This window comes from Entelurus aequoreus, linkage group LG21, assembly GCF_033978785.1.
Source record: "Entelurus aequoreus isolate RoL-2023_Sb linkage group LG21, RoL_Eaeq_v1.1, whole genome shotgun sequence".
Classification (NCBI taxonomy): Eukaryota; Metazoa; Chordata; class Actinopteri; order Syngnathiformes; family Syngnathidae; genus Entelurus; species Entelurus aequoreus.
Genome location: NC_084751.1, coordinates 19397311 through 19420930, shown reverse-complemented (window position 1 = coordinate 19420930; position 23620 = coordinate 19397311). Strand labels below are relative to the sequence as shown.

At 42.1% G+C, this 23620-nt stretch overlaps 1 protein-coding gene across 1 annotated transcript in view; it reads right to left on the bottom strand.

Annotated features, from left to right (window-relative positions):
• LOC133638927 (T-box-containing protein TBX6L-like) overlaps positions 1 to 23620 on the bottom strand; it is a 51636-nt gene that overhangs the window by 10792 nt on the left and 17224 nt on the right. The window contains exons 2-4 of the mRNA XM_062031971.1: positions 1305 to 1502; positions 1079 to 1184; positions 552 to 654 (exon numbers count right to left, since the gene is read on the bottom strand). Of these exons, the coding sequence (XP_061887955.1) occupies positions 552 to 654; positions 1079 to 1184; positions 1305 to 1320 (225 nt within the window). The 5' untranslated portion in view covers positions 1321 to 1502. The remainder of the gene's footprint in view (positions 1 to 551; positions 655 to 1078; positions 1185 to 1304; positions 1503 to 23620) is intronic.

Below are 23620 nucleotides of genomic sequence, written 5' to 3'. Positions count from 1 at the left end.
GTTATGTTTATATGCCAAATAATATATCGTTATCACAAGAGGTTGCAATATAGATTGTAGGCCATCCCTAATTGAACTCCACATTGTCTGCCTAGTGATGTGAGCATGGAATATCAATGACATAATTCTGGTGCTCAACATTGCTGCTCTTGCTGTCTAGCTAGAATGTGTATTTTTACATTTGGAGTAAGACATTTTTATACACCACTAGACAGATGGGGGCACTTCAATGTATTGTCTTGTTAGTATGTTGTTCTGAAATTAAAGAAAAACAGAAAGTAATATTAGGGAGACCACTACATGAAAACATTTTTGTTCACCGTATATATAAAACAGAAGTTTCAAGCCAGCGTGCTGAAAAGCAGACTAACTTTTGACCAAATGGGGCCCTAAAGTGATGGGAGCCGTTTGACGAGTCACTGGACGAGCTCACTGGCTGGGATGCTAATTAATTGAGCTTCCAGCTGAGCGTACACAAACAGGAAGTGGTGAAGACTTTGAAATGTAAGCTGGATGTCTGTATGCAGACTACAAGGCTCTTTCGGTTTTACCTTGTATTTGAAGGTGTCTGCAGGAATCATGTCCATCATGATGATGTACTTGGTAGAAGGCTGAAGGCCTGTGATACTGAGGCTGCATTGTGGAAACATCCTCCTGGGGGGAAACACAAAAAGCAGCTTGTAAAACATGTGAGAATGAGATCCTAAGAAGTCCATCCATCCATCCATTTTCTATCGCTTGTCCCTTTCGGGGTCGCGGGGGGTGCTGGAGCCTATCTCAGCTGCATTCGGGCGGAAGGCGGGGTACACCCTGGACAAGTCGCTACCTCATCACAGGGCTAACACAGATAAACAGACAACTCACTCAATAGGGCCAATTTTAGTGTTGCCATTAACCTATCCCCAGGTGCATGTCTTTGGAGGTGGGAGGAAGCCGGAGTACCCGGAGGAAACCCACGCAGTCACGGGGAGAACATGCAAACTCCACACAGAAAGATCCCGAGCCCGGGATTGAACTCAGGACCTTCGTATTGTGAGGCACATGTTGCCCGATTCTAAGAAGTAAAAACAGTATTTACCTTCCGTGTTTTGTGATAATCATCTCTGTTCCCATGCAGTGAAAGGACTTCCAGAGATGAGCGTTCTCCAGCGTCATTCTGATGAAAGAGTCGCCGAGTTTGGAGTCTGCAAAAACATTTATTATTCCGAAATATTTATCGAAAGGGACAAGCGGTAGAAAATGGATGGATGGATTTATTAGTCTACCAGTACGAAATCGCTACAAAGTCATGTTTTTCTACTTACCATGAACGTCTTGCATGTTTCCTCCTCTGATTGCGCAGAGAAAGTGCTGCTTGGAGAAGATGTTTCAAAGCCATTCTTGGAGGGCCTGACCCTTGAACTTGATTGGGCATCACCGAGTGGGCGGAGTTACAGCAGACAGACAGGGTGTGGCCACGGCAGGCTGAGTTCCTGGTGTGCTTCCACACCAAATTGTTAAGACTGTATGTAGATCTTTGATAACAGTGTGACCTTCTGATACCAGGAAGGTGCGATATTGAACTTTTGTGCTTTTCATTTTGGAGACTTTTGTGACAACACAGTTTCGACAAATACAAAAATATTCATCAAACGTATAAGTGAAGTGAATTATATCTATATAGCGCTTTTTTGCTAGAGACTCAAAGCGCGTTACATAGTGAAACCCGCTATCTACTTTTAAACCAGTGTGGGTGGCACTGGGAGCAAGGATGTAATGTGTCCTGCCCAAGGACACAACGGAAGTGACTAGGATGGCGGAAGCTGGAATCAAACCTGAAACACTCAAGTTGCTGGCACGGCCGCTCTACCAACTGAGCCACGCCGCCCCAACTCTGCCTGAATTGGCCAATAATGTAGCTTATACTCGCTTCTTAATGGTACGGAAAAATTATTCTTGCTTTTTGGATAGAAAAAAAAAACTCAAGAAATTTGTAGACAGAATAGAATCTTTTCTAATTAAAGTTGCTACGATACCACAATTTCAGTCGTCGATACCTGTGAATTTCCACGATTCTTGATACTTATTCGATATTACAAGACAAAAAAAATTAACCCATGTACTTTTAAATTATTTTCTTTATTGAAAACAATTTTAAAGTGTCAAGTATTTAAGATCACCGTGCTTCAACATCTCTTTGCACATAATTAAAGGCCTACTGAAATGATTTTTTTTTATTTAAACAGGGATAGCAGATCTATTCTATGTGTCATACTTGATCATTTCACGATATTGCCATATTTTTGCTGAAAGGATTTAGTATAAAACAACGACGATAAAGATCGCAACTTTTGGTATCTGATAAAAAAAAGGCTTGCCCCTACCGGAAGTAGCATGACATAGTCAATTGAACATATCCACAAAGTTCCCTATTGTTTACAATGATGGCCGCCAGAAGTGAGAGAGATTCGGACCGAGAAAGCGACGATTTCCCCATTAATTTGAGCGAGGATGAAAGATTTGTGGATGAGGAAAATGCAAGTGAAGGACTAGTGGGGAGTGGAAGCGATTCAGATAGGGAAGATGCTGTGTGAGCCGGGGGTGACCTGATATTCAGCTGGGAATGACTACAACAGTAAATAAACACAAGACATATATATACTCTATTAGCCACAACACAACTAGGCTTATATTTAATATGCCACAAATTAATCCCACATAAAAACACCTAGGTGTTTGTTATGCTAGCTCCTAGCTCCTAGCTACTAGCTCGAGCTAGTTATAGCTCGAGCGGGTAATATGGACGGGATCCCGTATATATAACCCGCCAATACAATTCAAACACCTGCACAACACACACAATCACTCAGCCCAAATTACCGTTCACCTAACCCAAGGTTCATAAAGCTTATATATTTAACCAAAGTTACGTACGTGACACGCACACACGGGCAAGCAATCAAATGTTTGGAAGCGCGCGGGTGGGACCTGACATTCAGCTGGGAATAACTACAACAGTAAATAAACACAAGACATATATATACTCTATTAGCCACAACACAACCAGGCTTATATTTAATATGCCACAAATTAATCCCGCATAACAAACACCTAGGTGTTTGTTATGCTAGCTCCTAGCTCCTAGTTCGAGCTAGTTCGAGCTAGTTATAGCAAGCGATCAAATGTTTGGAAGCACAGCTAGGTACTCACGGTATCGCGTCTGTGTATCCAAATCAAAGTCCTCCTGGTTAGAGTCTCTGTTGTCCGAGTTCTTCGATCTTGACTGCATCTTTCGGGAATGTAAACAAACACCGGCTGTGTTGTGTTGCTGACTTCCCTCGCAAAATATCCGCTTCGCACCGACAACTTTCTTCTTTGCTTGCTCAGCTTCTTTCTCCATGATGCAATGAACAAATTGCAACAGATTCACCAACACAGATGTCCATAATACTGTGGAATTATGAGATGAAAACAGAGCTATTTTGTATTGGCTTCAATGGGGAAGCCATACCTCTGTTAAACTGGCTACGTCACGCGCATACGTCATCATACCGAGACGTTTTCAAGCGGAAGTGTGGCGGGAAATTTAAAATTGCACTTTATAAGTTAACCCGGCCGTATTGGCATGTGTTGCAATGTTAAGATTTCATCATTGATACATAAACTATCAGACTGCGTGGTCGGTAGTAGAGGGTTTCAGTAGGCCTTTAAAATTGCAATACAAGCTGCCAACAGGTAACTTTACATTAAAAAAACAACAGCAGTGACCTATAACCTCCCAGTACAGGGTTTCCCCTTAATGTAACTGAACGTGGCGCACTGCAATGGCATAATCATAGTTTGAAAATATTTTTTTTCCCTCGTTAAACTAATTAAATTAATACAGTGTATTGTCGCCTCCAGAGGAAGTCACAAAATATGACGCAATTTTATCTTTTATTGCCCCAAATCCAACAAGTTTGACTTCCCATGCACACATTTACGTCTTTGTGCTTCCACAGACACACAATAACACTTCCTCATTTTCCGCCAATCCCCTTTCAGGAAAAAATTAACATAAAATCAAAACCATACCAACATAAAACATTACCACCAGCAGGTCGTTACAGTATGAACGAATATATATAGCCTATTATTTGCGCAATATTGACAAGTGATGCACTGAACATTTGGCCGCCCAAAATAGACATTGATCGCCAAAAACAAAGCTGCCGAAACCAGTTGTTGTAAAACAGTAAAACATAAGACGCACGCGATTGTTTGCAGCGTAGTCAGCATGTCTGCAAAATCTACAAAATGTGCAAATAATAAGAGGACAGTGCCGGCTTTCAAGGTGAAAAAGGCCAACTGGAGCAGCAGCGCCAAGCAAGCATGACATCATGCTCGCTACAGCCTGCCTCTTTTGTCGCGGACAGAAGTAGAGTCTCTAAACACGAGTAACATCATAACACAAAAAAAAAGATGATAGATTTGTTGTTAGTTGTTTTTTATGAAGAAAATAAATCACAAAAAGTCTCTTGACAATTTTCTCAACAAAGTACATAGTGCAATAAGCAGCAACAACTGAAAATAGAGCAAAATGATATGTTAATACTAATTAAAAATAACACTGACTTGTGTTATTGTATGTATACATTTTTTTTAGCCTTTTCTAATAAATCTTATGTTTGCAAATTAAACAATGACATCATGGTGACCACAGCCCCACCAGGTATTTTGGCAATCTAGGGAAAACCCTGCAGTACATCAAACCAAACAACACTGTGCTAATAAATAAAGTGTTAGCTTTTTTACATGAGCAAAAAAACAGCGGAGGCGTGGAGCTTTCAATAACATAAACCAAACAATAAAAAGGCTAAAGCCTCTATTTAAAGACAAATCATTTTTGTTTATCAGTCAACATTTCAGCTTTTTTTCATTGTGTTATGTATTTTTGCACAATTTTTTCTGTTTTCTTTGTTCATTTTATTTCTACAATTTGCCACAGGTCCTTAAAAAAAAGAGCTGCTTTCAGTAAATGGCCCCCGCACAACATTTTCAACACCACTGGTTTACTTATTTAACCAAGAAGACAAATGTTTGCCAAACAAAAGAAGAGTGTTTCTAAGTAGTGTCTTCTTAGCACTTATGGAAGTGATAAATGTTTGGTAGTAACTTTGCGGAAGTCTTCTGCACCCAAAGAACACATTACCTGGGCTTGTGGAGGCAGATCTCAGCTCTCACTCGCACAGCAAATACTTTGCCCTTAATGAGCGCTTGTATTTGAGCGAATAAATGCATGACTCCACTCTGTCACCCCTTTTTCTTGTTTCACTTGATTGCACTCCTCAATAAAGGGGCAACACATATATTTTCTCTGGCAAAGCAGGTGTGTATTGTTTAACAGATTATTTTTGTATTTATGCAATGCAACCTTTGACCAACAATCTATTTTGGTTTAACTTGTCCACATTTAGTAGTAAATATTGGAAGTACAAATAAACAGTTCTAGGGTCAAACTGTTGCCAACAAAAACGCTTAATTTTTAACTGTTTAATTACAATGGACACATGTCCAATTTCTGTAACTTGCTGTATCTGGAAAAAATTACCCTTGTTGTTTTGTTTTTAGGATGTAAAACATTGAAATAAGGAGACACTGTGAATCAATCATTCAATCAATGTTTACTTATATAGCCCTTAATTACAAATGTCTCAAAGGCCTGCATAAGCCACGACATCCTCGGCTCAGATCCCAAATCAGGGCAAGAAAAAATTCAACCCAATGGGAACCACGAGAAACCTTAGAAGGGACCGCAGATGTCGGGACCCCCCCCGGTACTGGTGCAATAGATGCCGAGTGGATACGGGTAATAATGTGAGAGTCCTGTTCATAGTGAGGCCAGCAGTGGATCCTCGTGAATGGAGACAAGTCAGCAGCGCAGAGACGTTACCAACTGATGCAAAGAGGAGTGGTCCATCCTGGGTCCCGACTTGGAACAGGTAGCACCTCCTATCATGGCTGATCCGTGGTCATATGATAACCTCTCCACGCAGGAGAGGCGGGCAGAGCAGAAAAGAGAGACAGCAGATCAACTGGTCTAAAAAGGGGTCTATTTAAAGGCTAGAGTATACAAATGAGTTTTAAGATGGGACTTAAATGCTTCTAATGAGGTAGCATCTCTAACTGTTACTGGTTGGCCTTTGCGTGATATAAAATCTAATCCATTATTATTATATATTATATATATTAAAACGCTTTAAAGCCCGCAGACATGTTTTGGGCTCTGGGAATCACTAATAAGCCAGAGTTCTTTGAATGCAGATTTCTGGCCGGGAGATACTGTATGGTGCAATACAATCAGAAAGATAGGATGGAGCTATACCGTTTAGTATTTTAAACGTAAGTAGTAAAACCTTAAAGTCGCATCTTAAGTGCACAGGAAGCCAGTGCAGGTGACTCAGTATAGGCGTAATATAATCAAACTTTCTTGTTCTTGTCAAAAGTCTCGCAGCCACATTTTGTACCAACTGTAATCTTTTAATGCGAAAATAATACGTTACAGTAATCGAGACAAGATGTAACGAACGCATGAATAATGATCTCAGCATCAGTGCTGGACAAAATGGGACGAATTTTAGCGATATTACGGAGATGAAAGAGTTGGGTCGAAGATAATAGCGAGATTCTTGTTATGGGAGATGCACTGCATCCTGTCTGTAAGATAAAACAAGAAAAGGCTAAGTCTGACATACCAATACGTGTTTTGATACGTTCTTATAGAATGTTATGATCGACGATATCGAAAGCAGTGCTAAGATCAAGTAGCAGCAACATGGATGACGCATCAGCATTAGTCATTTTTGCAAGGGCTGTCTCCGTAGAGTAATTTGCCCTGAAACCGGATTGAAAGGGTTCACAGAGATTGTTAGACGCTAAGTGTTCATTTAGCTGCTGTGCAACAATTTTTTCGAGGATTTTCGAAATAAATGGAAGGTCGGACCAGTAGTTTACCATGAGGTCAGGAGGAAGGTTAGGTGTTTTGAGCAGAGGATGAATAACCACTTTTTTTTTTTTAATGCTAGGAGAACAGTACCAGAGGTAAGTGATAACTTAATATTTAGCAGGAGTTCCTCTAATGTTATTTCTTCAAAAAGAGACAGTCATACATACATTTGTATGTGCGTTAATAGAACCCAGTTGGAGCTGGGACGTAATATTAATTTCCTTTTTAATGGGTTAAATTTTCTTTGTAAATAATTTAATAAAGTCTTCAGCCGAGTGGGTGGAGCTGCTAGGGGAGTTCCTTGATGGGTTAGCGATGCTTCTGTACTGAACAAATATTTAGGATTGTTTTTATTGAGGCGGATGAGATTGGAGTAGTAATTTGTTTTAGCTAAGGTATGCACGTGTTTATAAATGATCAAACTATCACCCCATGCTTGATGGAAAACCTCAAGTTAAGTCGCACGCTATTTGCGTTTCAGCTTTTAACATGACAGTTTAAAGGCCTACTGAAACCCACTACTACCGACCACGCAGTCTGATAGTTTATATATCAATAATGAAATCTTAACATTGCAACACATGCCAATACGGCCGGGTTAACTTATAAAGTGCAATTTTAAATTTCCCGGGGAACTTCCGGTTCAAAACGCCTTTAGAGGATGACATATGCGCGTGATGTCGCGAGGTCCACGGAAGTGTTTGGACCCTTTTGGACACAATACACAGAGCTCTGTTTTCTTCGACAAAATTCCACAGTATTCTGGACATCTGTGTTGGTGAATCTTTTGCAATTTGTTTAATGAACAATGTAGGCTGCAAAGAAGAACGTTGTAGGTGGGATCGTTGTATGCGACTGGCTGTAGCAACACAACAAGGAGGACTTTGTTGGATAGCAGACGCGCTAGCGGCGAACTCACCTTGACTTCCTACATCTCCGGGCCGCCGACCGCATCGTCGATCGCTGGAACGCAGGTGAGCACGGGTGTTGATGAGCAGAGGAGGGCTGGCTGACGTAGGTGGAGCGCTAATGTTTTTATCATAGCTATGACGAGGTCCCGTTGTTAAGTTAGCATCATTAGCAACAGCATTGCTAGGCTTCGACAGGCGTCGAATACACATTAACCGTGTATTTACATGTCCAGTGTTTGGTTCGGTGTCTCCTGATAGTAGTATTGTTGATCTTCTGTCTATCCTTCCAGTCAGGGATTTATTTATTTTGTTTCTATCTGCCTTTGAGACAGATGCTATCACGTTAGCTCATGCTAAAGAGCTTCGTCGATGTATTGTCGTGGAGATAAAAGTCACTGTTAATGTCCATTTCGCCTTCTCGACTCTCATTTTCAAGAGGATATAGTATCCGAGGTGGTTTAAAATACAAATCCGTGATCCACAATAGAAAAAGGAGAGAGTGTGGATTCCAATGAGCCAGCTTGTGCCTAAGTTACGGTCAAAGCGAAAAAAGATATCTCTTGAACTGCATTCTAGTCCGTCACTCTAACGTTCCTCATCCACAAATCTTTCATCCTCGCTCAAATTAATGGGGTAATCGTCACTTTCTCGCTCCTAATATCTCTCGCTCCATTGTAAACAACGGGAATTGTGAGCAGCACTACCGCTTGTGACGTCACGCTACTTCCGGTAGGGGCAAGGTTTTTTTTATCAGCGAGCAAAAGTTGCGAACTTTATCGTTGATTTTCTCTACTAAATAATTTCAGCAAAAACATGGCAATATCGCGAAATGATCAAGTATGACACATAGAATGGATCTGCTATTCCCGTTTAAATAAAAAAAAATTCATTTCAGTAGGCCTTTAAGAGCTCTGGTTTCTTCTGTGAACCAGGGTGTACGCCTTTAAGGGGCCTTTTTTAGCTTTAGCGGTGCTATACTATCAGAGCATCGTTACAATTGTTAGTGACGTTATTGATAGAGCCCACATAATATGGAAATGGTGCCATTACCGAGAGCAGTAAGCCAGCAAGAGTCGTAGTTCTGGTAGCGTTAATGTTGCGGCTGCTAAAGCAATGTTTATTAGTAGCTTGTTGAGTCAAAACTTAAAATTTTATAAGGTAATGATCGGACATTACTTTGAAAATATAACCTGCTTATTTTAGCGTGTAGTATTCATACGCCCCATTTTTAGTAGGATTTGGTTTTCAACAAACTGTTCGCCGAAACTTTGCCTTTGTAAACTTTGTATGGACAAACATTGTATGTAACAAACTAGTCTGTTTGCCTGTGTATCATTCAGTGGGGTCAATTCCCAAACAAAGAATTATGCATGTTGGTGACTCAGTATGTACTTTTTTTTGTACGACTGCAAAATAAGTCACCAAAGAAAGTTGCAAGTTTCAGCACTGTGATTCAAGAAGGTGAGAAACACTATTGGATTCAACAAGGAACTGAAAGCACAGTAGAAAGGAGGCCATTCCTCTTTGCCCATTGCAGTCTTCACCATCAAGAGTCTTCAATAAGGTAAAAGTTATGTTAAATGTACATGTATTCATTTCATTTGTCATTTATACGGTATGTATTTCAATTTTTTTCTGCATGTAAAACTATGATTTTTGTCTATAAAATGTGTTTTTGCTGTCTGGAACGAATTAATCGGATTTGCATTTTTTCTTCACAGGAAAAATTGCTTTGGTTTTTGTACGATTGGGTCTTTGTCAGACCCTTCACAAAAACTTGCTTGTCCAGCATACTGTATAATTTGCTATACTTATACTTCAAGTTGCTCATGTTCGATTACTGTGACCCGTCCTCTTCCTCGTTCAATTTTCTAGGAGTAACACATGTACGTAAACATTTTTCCTGATTCCCTTCATTTTTGTTCTAATAAATGCACATCATCAAGATTGAAATTGCAATTTTAACATGTGTTCATGGATACAAATTTTAATAAAAGCTCCAGTGTTTGCCACCACACAGATCACAGCCCCCACACACCACTGCTCTCATGTGCGCTCTATTTAAAGCTCCGTGCGGTAAATCTATAATAAATATTTTTTAATTACACTCATTAAATGATTAATCGAAACAACAGAATACAAACCAAAGCTTTTTTATCTGATCGAATGAATGGATTAATCATTGCAGTCCTAAATATAAGTAATGTACGTATAGTGATGCTCCCGTGGTAATCTCAATGTTATGTGCGTTTTTAAGAAAAAATAAATATCGGCAGGAAAATTTTTGTTTGTTCCAACTATTTCCCCTAAAATATGCATTAAGGCTATAAAGTGTGTTTTATTTGACATAATCCTATTCGCGACTTGCCAGTAAGAAGTTCTCCCTGTATACAAACTGCTGCACCTCCAGTCACCAATCCGTAAAACTGCTCAAGTTTGCAGATGACACCACCCTCATCGGGCTCATCTCGAATGGCGATGAGTCCGCCTACAGGAGAGAGGTGGTCCGGCTGACGTCCTGGTGCAGCCTCAACAACCTGGAGCTGAACGCCCAGAAAACAGTGGAGATGATCATGGACTTCAGGAAAGTCACAGCCCCACCATCCCCCCTCACCCTGATTGACTCTCCCACCCCCGTCCCCATTGTGGACTCCTTCCGTTTCTTGGGCACCACCATCACCCAGGACCTCAAGTGGGAGCTGACCATCAGCTCCCTCATCAAGAAGGCCCAGCAGAGGATGTACTTCCTGCGGCAGCTGAGGAAACTTAAGGTGCCAACCGAGATGCTGGTGCAGTTTTACTCAGCCATCATAGAGTCCATCCTGACCTCCTCCATCACAGTGTGGTTCCCCGGCGCCACAGTCCAGGATAAGAATAGACTGCAGCGCATCGTACGTGCTGCTGAGAAGGTGATTGGCTGCAAGCTCCCATCCCTCCATGTCTTGTTCTCCTCCAAGACCAGGAGGCGTGTGGGTCGGATCACAGCTGACTCTTCTCACCCTGGACACAAACTATTCTCCCCTCCGCCCTCAGGCAGGAGACTACGCTCCATCCAGACCCACACCTCCCGCCACCTGAACAGTTTTTTCCCCTCTGCCATCAGGCAAATGAACAATAACTCCTAACAGCAGCTCCTTGAATTCCTTGAATTCCTTGTAAGTCTATCTGATAGCTCAGTTACAGCTCTTTTTATTACGAAATATGTGTTATATGTGTTTTATGTCGCACGATTGCACCAAGAAAAATTCCTAGTTTGTGAACCCGTTCTCAAACAATGGCAATAAAACTATTGAATGAATGAATGATCTTTATTGTCATTGTGCATGTACAGGTACAGGTCCAACGAAATTTAGATTGCTTCCCTGAGGTGCTTTGCATTTTTTTTTAAAAAGAAGAAACCACACAATATACAAAAACAACACAATATACACAATATGCAAAATACAACGTGGCCTAAGACCACTCTAGGAGGCAATGTAAAAGAAAATGAGACAGTAAAAAGTATAAAGTGACTAGAGAGGAGTAATGCTGAATCCCAGTGTGCTAAGGTGGTGGGAGTCAGCATTTCCTACCTCCTGTGCTGTGCAGGCTTTTTATTGTGGATTAATTGTGTGAATAAATATGATAAATATTGTCCAGTTGGCATGTAATCGCTGATTGCACAGTCCCGGATCGTGATTGACCGGTGGCTTCCTCATGTTGCACGTGAGGGAGTTTTTTTTTTTTTTTTACAATTTAGCTGCGTTTAGTGCAGTTATGGCCCGGGGGTAGAAACTGTTTCTGAGTCTATTTGTGCGGGTTTGCATGGTTCTGAAACGTCTGCCGGAAGGCAGCCGATCGAAGTGGCTGTTGCCGGGGTGGGATGGGTCCTTGAGTATGTTGGCTGCCTTCTTCAGGCAGCGGGAGTTATACAGTTCTTCCAGGGAGGGGAGGGGGCACCCGATGATTTTTTGGGCCGAGTTGACGACCCTCTGGAGAGCTTTCCTCTCTGCTGCTATGCAGCTGCAGAACCATACGCAGATGCAGTATGTGAGGATGCTCTCCACAGAACAGCGGTAGAAGGACACCAGCAGATCCTGTCTCAGGTGGAGATTCCTGAGTACTCTCAAGAAGTAGAGCCTCTGCTGTGCCCTCTTGACGATGGCCGTGGTGTTGGTCCTCCAGGACAGGTCCTCATCCAGGTGAACTCCCAGGAAGCGTAGGGATGAGACTCTTTCCACACAGCCCCCGTCGATGTACAGGGGCTGTATGGTAGTTTTTCTCCTCCTGCTGTCCAAGATCACTTCCTGGGTCTTGAGCTGGTTCAGCTTCAGGTTGTTCACCCTGCTCAACACTGCCAGCTGCTCCACCTCGTCCCGGTATGCCGTCTCGTCGACCCCAGAGATGCAGCCCACCACCGTTGTGTCATCGGCAAACTTTATGATGTGATTGCCGGGGTGGGTGGCTGTGAAGTCGTGGGTGTAGAGTGAGTAGAGCAGGGGGCTCAGCACGCAGCCCTGAGGTGAGCCGGTGCTGAGGCTGAGGGCTGTGGAGGTGTGGGTACCCATCCTCACCCTTTGATGGCGGTCAGTCAGGAAGTCTTTAATCCAGAGACAGGTGGGGTTGGATATTCCGAGGTCTGCTAGCTTGGTCACCAGTCTGTCAGGTAAGATGGTATTAAATGCAGAGCTGAAGTCTACAAAGAGCAGCCGTACATAGCTCCCCCCCCCCTCCATGTGGGACATGGCGGAGTGGAGAGCCGTAGCGATGGCGTCCTCCGTAGACCTGTTGGCTCGGTAAGCAAACTGATGGGGGTCCAATGCGGGCGGTAGGGATGAGAGGATGTGGGTCCGGACCAGTTTCTCGAAACACTTCATTGTGATGGAAGTGAGTGCCACTGGCCGGTAGTCGTTCAGACAGCTGACAGTGTTTTTCTTTTTGGGGACCGGGATGATGGTGGAGGTTTTCAGGCAGGATAGGACGGTGGCCTGGGACAGGGACCGGTTGAAGATGTCGGTGAGGACACCAGCCAGCTGATCAGCGCAGTCTCTCAGCACACGTCCGGAGACGCCGTCCGGTCCCGCAGCCTTCCTCGGGTTCACGGCTTTCAGTGTGCGTCTGACCTTGTGTTCCGTCACTGAAAGGGTGAGGCTGCTGTGGTCTGCCGAGTGAGGTGTGACTGCTGATTGAGGGGTGGCTGTTGGGTGAGGTGTTGCTACTGAGTGAAGTGTGACTGCTTCCGATGGTGTTACCTCAAAGCGGGCGTAGAAGGAGTTCAGCTCCTCTGCCAGCCGGGGATCTCCCCTGCCGGCCGGGAGGTTGCTGGGCCTGTAGTTGGTCATGTGCTGGACCCCCTGCCATACCCTCCTGGAGTCGTTGCTTTGGAAGCAGTCCTCAATCTTCGTTTTGTAGTCCTCCTTAGCCTCCCTGATACCACGCTTCAGGCTGGCTCTGGCAGTGCTGTAGAGCTCCCCGTCGCCAGATCTGAACGCGGTGTCCCTCTCCCTCAGCAGCCTCTGTCCCTCTCTCGTCATCCATGGCTTTGTGTCGGAATAGACTCGGACGCGCTTATCCACAGTAACAGAGTCTGTGCAGTGTTTTATGTAGCCCAGTACTCCTGATGTGTATTTCTCCAGGTCCTCGTCTACAAAGACCTCCCACACAGTGGTGTCAAAGCAGTCTTGTAGCTTTTCAGTGGCACCTTCAGGCCAGGTTTTGATGGACTTTGTTGTGGTGGGAGCACTTATCCGGTTGGGGGTGTATGCTCGGATGAGTAGCAGGGATGTGTGGTCTGACTGGCCCATGTGTGCTAAAGGTTTAGCTCTGTAGCCCAGTTTAATATTTGAGTAAACCTTGTCTAGTGTGTTTTTGCCTCTTGTGGCACATTTTACATGCTGGTGTAGTTTGGGGAGCACTACCTTCAGATTAGCATGGTTAAAGTCTCCTGCGATGATATGAGCAGCCTCCGGATACATGCAGCTGACCTAGCGCCGTGCTAGCGTTAGCATCTGGCGTTATGTACACTGCGGTTAGCAACACAGCATTGTATTCCCTCGGCAGGTAAAAGGGTCGCCATTTAATATCCAGATATTCTAGATTAGGGGAACAGTGGCTACTCACAATGCTTGTGTGTGTTCCCCATGTGTCCTTTGTAAATATTAATAGTCCTCCTCCACGCGATTTCCCTGTAGCCTCTTTTGTCCTGTCCAGGCGGTGTAGAGTGTAGCCTGTTAGCTCGATAGCTAGGTCTGGGATGGATGAATGGAGCCAGGTTTCTGTGACTATTAGCACGCAGCTATTCCTCACGGTGGTGTTCGTTGCTATTCTGATTCTGATTCTGATTCTGAAACAAATATTATCACAAAGCCAAATGTCCTGTTGTGGTAATATTTTAGCTTCAAATAGGATTGGCGATCTGAGCCCATCAACACATGGACAAACGAGTGAGAATGTTGTGATTACGTGATGGCAACAACAACAACAACCTACCTAGGTTCCATTCTAGAGGCTAACCTTTCCTGTGATAAAATGGCAACCAAGGTAATCAAAAAGGTTAACCAACGAACGAGATTTCTCTACAGAATTTCCTCTCTGGTCAACAAAAGCACCTTGAGGATTCTGGCGGGAACTCTCGTTCAACCCTTTTTCGATTACGCATGCACCTCCTGGTACCCTAGCACCTCCAAAACCCTCAAATCTAAACTCCAAACATCTCAGAACAAGCTAGTCAGGTTACTTCTAGACCTCCACCCCAGATCCCACCTCACTCCTACCCACTTCTCTAAAGTGGGCTGGCTCAAGGTGGAGGACAGAGTTAAACAACTTGCACTGAGCCTAGTCTATAAAATCCGCTACACCTCCCTGATACCGAAGTACATGTCAAACTACTTCCTTAACGTAAATGACCGCCATAACCACAACACCAGGGGGTGCTCCACTAACCACGTTAAACCCAGATTCCGAACTAACAAAGGTCTTAACTCATTCTCTTTCTATGCCACATCAATGTGGAATGCGCTCCCAACAGGTATAAAAGAAAGGGCATCTCTATCCTCCTTCAAAACCGCTATAAAAGTTCACCTCCAGGCAGCTACAACCCTAAACTAACACCCTCCCCGGATTGCTAATAATCAAATGTAAACAATCAAATGCAGATTATTTTTCTTATGCCTTCTGATCTCTCTCTCTCTCTCTCTCTCTCTCTCTCTCTCTCTCTCTCTATGTCCACTACTTGATGTCCATATCCCCACCCCCCCCACCCCCCCACCCCACCCCCCCTCCACAGTCCTGATTGTAAATAATGTAAATAATTCAATGTGATTATCTTGTGTGATGACTGTATTATGATGATAGTATATCTGATAGTATATATCTGTATCATGAATCAATTTAAGTGGACCCCGACTTAAACAAGTTGAAAAACTTATTCGGGTGTTACCATTTAGTGGTCAATTGTACGGAATATGTACTTCACTGTGCAACCTACTAATAAAAGTCTCAATCAATCAATCAACAACAAAAAAGACAACCCCATGTTGTTTTTCCAACTGTGAAAAAAATGCACTATAAAATGTTCAATATTTATTTAAGTTCCATTTTTGTTGTTTAGAAACTTCAATTTCTGCGTTTTTGCGGATATTTCACATGTCTGTATTATATATTCCCAGGGCTCGATTTTAACCGCGGCAACCACGGCACCTGCCGCGACCGCCCTCGTCATTTGCCGTAATGCCCCAAAAATGTACCAACATTTGCGGCAAGAACATGCCGTGGCCGCCCTTGACTTTTTACTTGTTAATGGACGAGGGATGTAACAGTAAACGGTATAAAAATAATTTGCGATAAATTTCCCGACGGTTAGTAATACCGTTTCATTCATTTCATTCAACTGTCATTTATTAATGCATTTTGGGGAACACGAAGTCAGGCGCATGCACACTAGCGGTGTTTGGCTTGATAATCATGGCGGACTACTTACATGGACTTTGTTGCGGAGATTTCCCCTCGGAGTAAACGGAGCCAAGCGCTTGGTTTAACTTCATTTTCCCTCGCTTCCCGGCGTGCGTTTAAGAGCGCACTGCTGTGTTTACATGGAGACAGGTGTGGACACTATTGGAGACAGACGCACTTGTTCCCACACTAAAACTATACAGTGAAGGAGAAAACTATTTGATGATTTGCAGCAGGTGATTTGTCGTGAACGTTGTCACAACTTGTTTATAAAGTCTTTACTTTGTTGACTGGGATGTTCACTTGTCCTTTATTTAACTGCAAACTGTATCAGTGTTCAAATAACATCATCCATCCATCTTCTTCCGCTTATCCGAGGTCGGGTTGCGGGGGCAGCAGCCTAAGCAGGGAAGCCCAGACTTCCCTCTCCCCAGCCACTTCGTCCAGCTCCTCCCGGGGGATCCCGAGGCGTTCCCAGGCCAGCCGGGAGACATAGTCTTCCCAACGTGTCCTGGGTCTTCCCCGTGGCCTCCTACTGGTCGGACGTGCCCTAAACACCTCCCTAGGGAGGCGTTCGGGTGGCATCCTGACCAGATGCCCGAACCACCTCATCTGGCTCCTCTCGATGTGGAGGAACAGCGGCTTTACTTTGAACTCCCCCCGGATGGCAGAGCTTCTCACCCTATCTCTAAGGGAGAGCCCCGCCACCCGGCGGAGGAAACTCATTTCGGCCGCTTGTACCCGTGATCTTGTCCTTTCGGTCATAACCCAAAGCTCATGACCATAGGTGAGGATGGGAACGTAGATCGACCGGTAAATTGAGAGCTTTGCCTTCCGGCTCAGCTCCTTCTTCACCACTTCACTTCCGGACGGCTTCGAAGCGATTCTGGACCACCATCCGCCGCCTCAGGAAGGGGAAGCAGTGCACTATCAACACCGTGTATGGTGAGGATGGTGTTCTGCTGACCTCGACTGCGGATGTTGTGGATCGGTGGAGGGAATACTTCGAAGACCTCCTCAAATAACATCAATACTAGCTAAAATGTTTTGTCATCTCATCGAACTGACGCAGGCTGTGAAGATTGTGTATTAGACGTGGTAGGTGTCACTCCGGGTTTTTTTGTTGTTGGCCAAACTGTTGTACTGAACCACTAGGAAGCGTTGGAGAAGAACAAAGCCAAACTGATGTGTTTTATTTTGATATCAAAAAGTAAACACCAGTTTTTTATACATTAATTGTGTTTTTTTCATGTCACAAAGGTATTACTTTAAAAAACATTTGACACATCATTTTGTTAATGTTTTATTGTGTATAGTCAATTCCTATATGACATATTTCTGCTCAAACTCTTAATGGATCTGTCCGATACAGCATCTACATGTACATATACGTAAATGTACATAACGTAAAAATAATAAATAAATAAAACCTCTGTCAAAATGTAAAAATAGAGATAAAGGCATCATGGAATGACAAAAAGCTGATACATTGATGTTATTAAAGAATTAAAAAAACTAATATTTGTCTATAAATAAATGGATAAAGTTGATCTATAGTCTTTTTATTAGACATTACAAATTACAATGGTATTACGTTCACACCCCAACACTGCTTTACCTAACAACCAGTAATCATGATTTCAATATTCATAACAATAATCTTAATTATTGCTTTGGCCATAATTGGTAGCCCTACGCTATATATATATATATATATATATATATATATATATATATATATATATATATATATATATATATATATATATATATATATATATATATATATATACATATATATATATATATATATACGTATATATATATATATATATACATACATATACATATATATACATACATATACATATATATATATATATACATATATATATATATATATATATATATATATATATATATATATATATATATACATATACATATATATACATACATATACATATACATATATATATATACATATATATATATATATGTATATATATATATATATATATATATATACATATACATATATATATATACATATATATATATATATGTATATATATATATATATATATATATATATATATATATATATATATATATATATATATATATATATATATATATATATATATATATCCTGCCTCAAAAGAAAATAACGTTTGCCTTGGTGCACTTCTAACTTGCCTTGGTGCCCTAAAATATGAGCCCTCCTTTAAGGCAACACTTGCCTTGACCTTAAAAAGTTGAAATTCGAAGCCTGTATTATGACTACATTACATTATAAACACTCTATAGTTTTAATCAGTTATCTAATCAGTTTAAGAGTATGATGTAGACAAAAGCTCAGAGTCTGTCTGCATAAAACCAAATATTTTTTAAAGTAAATTATTGCATATTATTTTAATGTGTGGCACCTTGAGACAAGAACATGTCTTCCTTCACTTGTTATTTTCGCAGTTGTATGCATTTTTATTTGTAAAATATAAAAATCACAATTTGTATTGCAATCGAAATTTTGGAGAGAAAAATCACAATTAGGTTATTTCTTAAAAGCATGCAGCTCTACTTTCTTTTAATAGTTATTCTTCTTTTAAACCACTAATTATAACATTAGCTAGCCAGTGGTGTTCTTCTTATATTTTTTGTTTTGAAATATACCTTTGAGCAAGTTGCAAACAGCCCCTTTAGCTACTTTGAGTGTGTAACATGCAAAAGGTGGGGGTTGGGATGAATAAAATGCAAGGCATATTCTCTCTATGTTGAGAAGCCAAGGTGAAGGGCAGAATTTCAAAGTGATTTGTTGGTGGGGGGAGGCAGCAGACAAGCAGGTCCCTTCCTGAGTGCTTCATTTGTGTATTGAGAAGATTAGAGAGGTGATTGGTGTGTCTCTAGCCTCCACAATAGTGAACAATGCTGCCAATCCCAACGGGCCATTTGCTCCTGGAACTACTCCTGCAAATAGGAGCTCCTGGAAGGAGCCAACAGTTGTTGACATGAAAGATGAAAGAGCGAGTGAAGGACAATGTCTATAGTCAATAATGTCAACTGAAAGCTTCATTTCAAAATAGTGGAGCTCACTTCTGACACAAATCTCCTCACGTTTTGCTGTAACATCTACACGCTTCGTGATCGAACGCATCACTATTTGAACAACGGATAACAAGTATCTTGAGAACCCATCTTGGGAACAGAGCCTCAGTTTGTTACAAAGGAAGTGTCAGTAAGTAGAGAGTGAGTAGTGACTCAGATGCTCGCAGGTCTGCAGACGTGCCGAAACATTGCTCCTGTGCTTGCATCAACTTGACACTTGAAGGTGGAAGGTAGAATGTTCCAGCCTGCGGCATCTCTGCACCACAACGGCAGCGCATGAGGTTTTATTTTACTAACACCCTAAGAGGTGTCCTTAAAGCTACAGGAAACATCAACTACATAGACAAAAGTGAAAAAGTGAACATGCAACTAGGGATGGGCACTGTATTCAGGACTTGTGCAGATACCCACCATATTTTGTCAAGACTACCAAGTACCAATTCACTAGACAATCATTATTTTTGTCATGAAGTGAAGTGAAGTGAATTATATTTATATAGCGCTTTTCTCTAGTGACTCAAAGCGCTTTTACATAGTGAAACCCAATATCTAAGTTCCATTTTAAACCAGTGTGGGTGGCACTGGGAGCAGGTGGGTAAAGTGTCTTGCCTAAGGACACAATGGTAGTGACTAGGATGGCGGAAGTGGGGATCGAACCTGCAACCCTCAAGTTGCTGGCCTCTCTACCAACCGAGCTATACCGTCATGCTCTCATGTTTAATGACAATAAAGCCTTGTATCCTATTCTTTTCTATTTTGATGTTTTTGTTACACGTGCTGAGTCTGCAAACGGACATGGCGTCACTTGGCAGGCAAAACAGGCATATTCATAACACGCTGCCAGTTGGTAATGTTGACATTTTCCATGCCAACAAAGCAAGCATGCCTGATAAAAAGCACCTTTTCAAGCCAGCCCAATGCTAATTCACATTGGCTATGCCATTGACTTGCTACCTATTAGCGTTAGCGATTTTAACCCTTGTGTGGTGTTTGGGTCTGTGGGACCCGTTTTCGATTTTTATTAAAAGAAAAATGATACAATTAATTAATTTTTCAAACTGAGACTCACTGGCTTTGGCTCATTTTCTGTGAAGAACATATATCAGAATACATATTTAATGAACACACCATACACCCCCCCTACACATTTCTATTACATATAAGATGTCCGGGGTCCACTGGACCCGGGGCTAATAGAAGTGTGGAAATGTATGTTCTGTGTACCACACGCCCCCCCCCCCCCCCCACACACACACAGCAGGCCTAGACAGGAGGAGGACAGAGTGTAGGTACACAGAACATCAGAGGATCAATTGTGCGACAAAATGAGCGCAGACAGTGTTGACAAACAATGTTGCAACCTTGTGTGGGAACCGCAGGTGCAGAAACACAAAAGAAGAATCCCTGTGGGATGCAGAAACTGGCAGAGAAATTTCAATGCAACGTTCGTGTTGTTTTTACTCAGCCAGTGTTTGTGGGTCTTAGACTTAGACTTACTTTTTATTGTCGTTCAAATTTGAACTTTACAGTACAGATAGGAACGAAATTTTGTTGCATTAGCTGGTTGACAGTGCAGGATAAAAAAGCAATAAGGTGCAGATATAAATAAATAGATTACTGTAAAGATAAATATATTGCACTTTTACATATGCATCTACGTTTATGGATGTATGTTATATTGTCTTTATATTCCAGCGAGTTCATCCATTTTTGGAGGGAATTGAGGGGATTATTATGATGCGTTCAAGAGTCTTACGGCCTGAGGGAAGAAGCTGTTACAGAACCTTTCTAGAGTCCAGCAGTGAAAACAGTCCTTGGTGGGGGTGGGAGGAGTCTCTGCAGATTTTCTGAGCCCTGGTCAGGCAGCAGCTTTTTGCGATCTCCTGGATAAGAGGAAGAGGAGTCCTGATGATCTTTTCCGCCGTCCTCACCACTCTCTGAAGAGACTTCCAGTCTGAGGCACTGCAGGCTCCAGTCCAGACAGAGATGCAGTTGGTCAGCAGGCTCTCTATAGTGCCTCTGTAGAATGTGGTGAGAATGGGGGGAGAGAGCTGTGCTCTTTTCATCCCATGCAAAAAGTGCATGCGCTGCTGAGCTCTTTTTACAAGAGCTCCGGTGTGTAGGGACCAGGTCATATTGTCAGTTATCTGCACCCCCAGGAACTTGGTGCTGCTTACCATCTCCACCGCTGTGCCGTTGCTGAAGTGTGGAGCGTGGCTGGACTGGTGCTTCCTGAAGTCGACAATGATCTCCTTGGTCTTGTCCACGTTCAGGACCAGGTTGTTGATTCTGCACCAGTCAACCAGATGTTTCACCTCCTCCCTGTAGTCCATGTCGTTGTTGTCACGGATGAGGCCCACTACTGTCGTGTCGTCCGAATACTTCACAATGTGGTTAGTAGTGGACCTGGCGCAGCAGTCATGGGTCATCAACATGAACAGCAGTGGACTCAGGACGCAGCCCTGGGGGGAGCCGGTGCTCAGGGAGATGGCACTGGAGGTGTCGTTGCCCACTCTCACAGATTGGGGTCTGTCTGTGAGGAAGTCAAGCAGCCAGTTGCATAGGGGGTACTGAATCCAAGGGGGGCCAGTTTGCTCACCAAGTGCTGCGGGATGATGGTGTTGAATGCCGAGCTGAAGTCCAGAAACAACATCCGCACGTGTGTGTCCTTTCCTTCCAGATGTGCTAAGCTCAGGTGGAGTGCAGAGGAGATGGCGTCTTCTGTGGAGCGGTTAGGGCGATAAGCAAACTGGTATGGGTCGAATGTGGGGGGAAGTCTGGAGACAATGTATTCCTTTACCAGCCTCTCAAAGCACTTCATTACAGATGTTTTTTGGGATAAGTCAGTATTTTAACATAAAAGTGTTTGATTGTGAGGCATTAAAAAAAGTGTTTGATTGTGAGGCATTAAAAGCCACAAAATGCAACGGGTCCATCAGACCCACGAACACTGGCTGAGTAACAACAATATGAACACCACACAAGGGTTAAATAATGATTTCAACAAGCTCTAACTTTGGTAATTAAAACCACAACCAAGATGCATGTTACAATCAAACAAGCTGTACAGTAAAAACATTTTGTGGGACTCAACAAAAGACTACTGTATGTTAATACCAAAGACTATAAAAATGGGACCCATTACCTCCCTGCTATTTACTCAGCATCAAGGGTTTGGAATTGGGGGTTAAATCACCAAAAATTATTCCCGGGCGCAGCCACCGCTGCTGCTCACTGCTCCCCTCACCTACAAATGAATTTTGTTTTGCAAATGACCTGTTAATATATCTGTTTATTGTTACTCTGCACTTTTGTTTAAAATGTCCGAACTTGATTGACAGTTAAGTAATGTACAACTCTACTTCTGCCTACATGTTCAATATTTAAGTGCAACTTTGTTTGTCAAGGGTGATGGGTCAAATGCAGAGAATAATTTCGCCACAGCTAGTGTGTGTGTGACAATCATTGGTACTTTACTTTACTTTAGTCAGTAGACGGCGCCGTAACTCTGCTTCCCATAGTCATACATTCTCAAACAATGGCAATAAAACTATTCTGATTCATACGCACATGGGGCCTCATGTATTAAGCTTGTGTACGCCAGGATATATCCTTTTTTCACCTCAAAGATGAGAGATATCAGGACTGAGCTTGACGTGGAAATGAGCTGTGTCTGGCACGCCTACTTCCTGCTAGGCCTGGGCAACGATAAATGAAAAATAATGTCAGTAAGTTTTCCAGTGTCGATAAATCGCCACGTGCATGTTTGAAGAGCATTCACACTTTTCGTTGCTTTGTGCAGCTACACGCGTTTGTACCATAGCGGGATGAACAGAAAGGGGTGAATTATCTTGCCCTCATTAAATGTCTTTGACTCTTTGTGAAGTGACGTGGGGCCGCTGGTGCAACTAGTTAGCATGTAGCAGCTACCATTGACATAATGTTCACAAAACCAAACGATACCGCACCAGTGTGGGAATATTTCAGTTTAAACCTTTGGAACAAGATCAAGACCGAGGAGCCAGTTTGCAGAATGTGCGCGACTACAACAACACCCACTTGAAATACAACCACTCAACAGTCCAAACTCACTTGACACTTATTTCACGTTTGGTGAAGAAGCCAGGTGACAGGTCAGTGTAAACAAAACAGTGCAAAATAGTGTGTACTTACAGAAAGTGGAGTTAAATACATCGCCAAAGACATGCTGCCATTAAATACTGTTATAAAACTAACATTTTTAAAAGTGTGTCATCTCATGTTGGTGTTCCTCACTCGGAATACGCCAAAATTAATTTTGTTTTGCAAATAACCTGTTAATATGGCTGTTTATTGTTACTCTGCACTTTTGTTTAAAATGTCCGAACTTGATTGACAGTTAAGTAATGTACAACTCTACTTCTGCCTACATGTTCAATATTTAAGTGCAACTTTGTTTGTCAATGCATTATTTAGCTTGTTTATTTATTGTCATCATTGTGTATATTTGAGCCCTCCCATTCCCTCCTTAAAATATGTTATTGCTTTCAAAAATATATTATTTGCTAACAAAGTATATTTTATTGTTATTATGTGTTTGTTTTATTAAAATTGGAGATTTAAATGTTTTAAATGTAATTGCAACTTAAAATACACCATAAATACAAGTTTATTGCATTTGAAATTGTATACATGTATTATTATTGTGTATTATCATTAAATTAATGGTTCA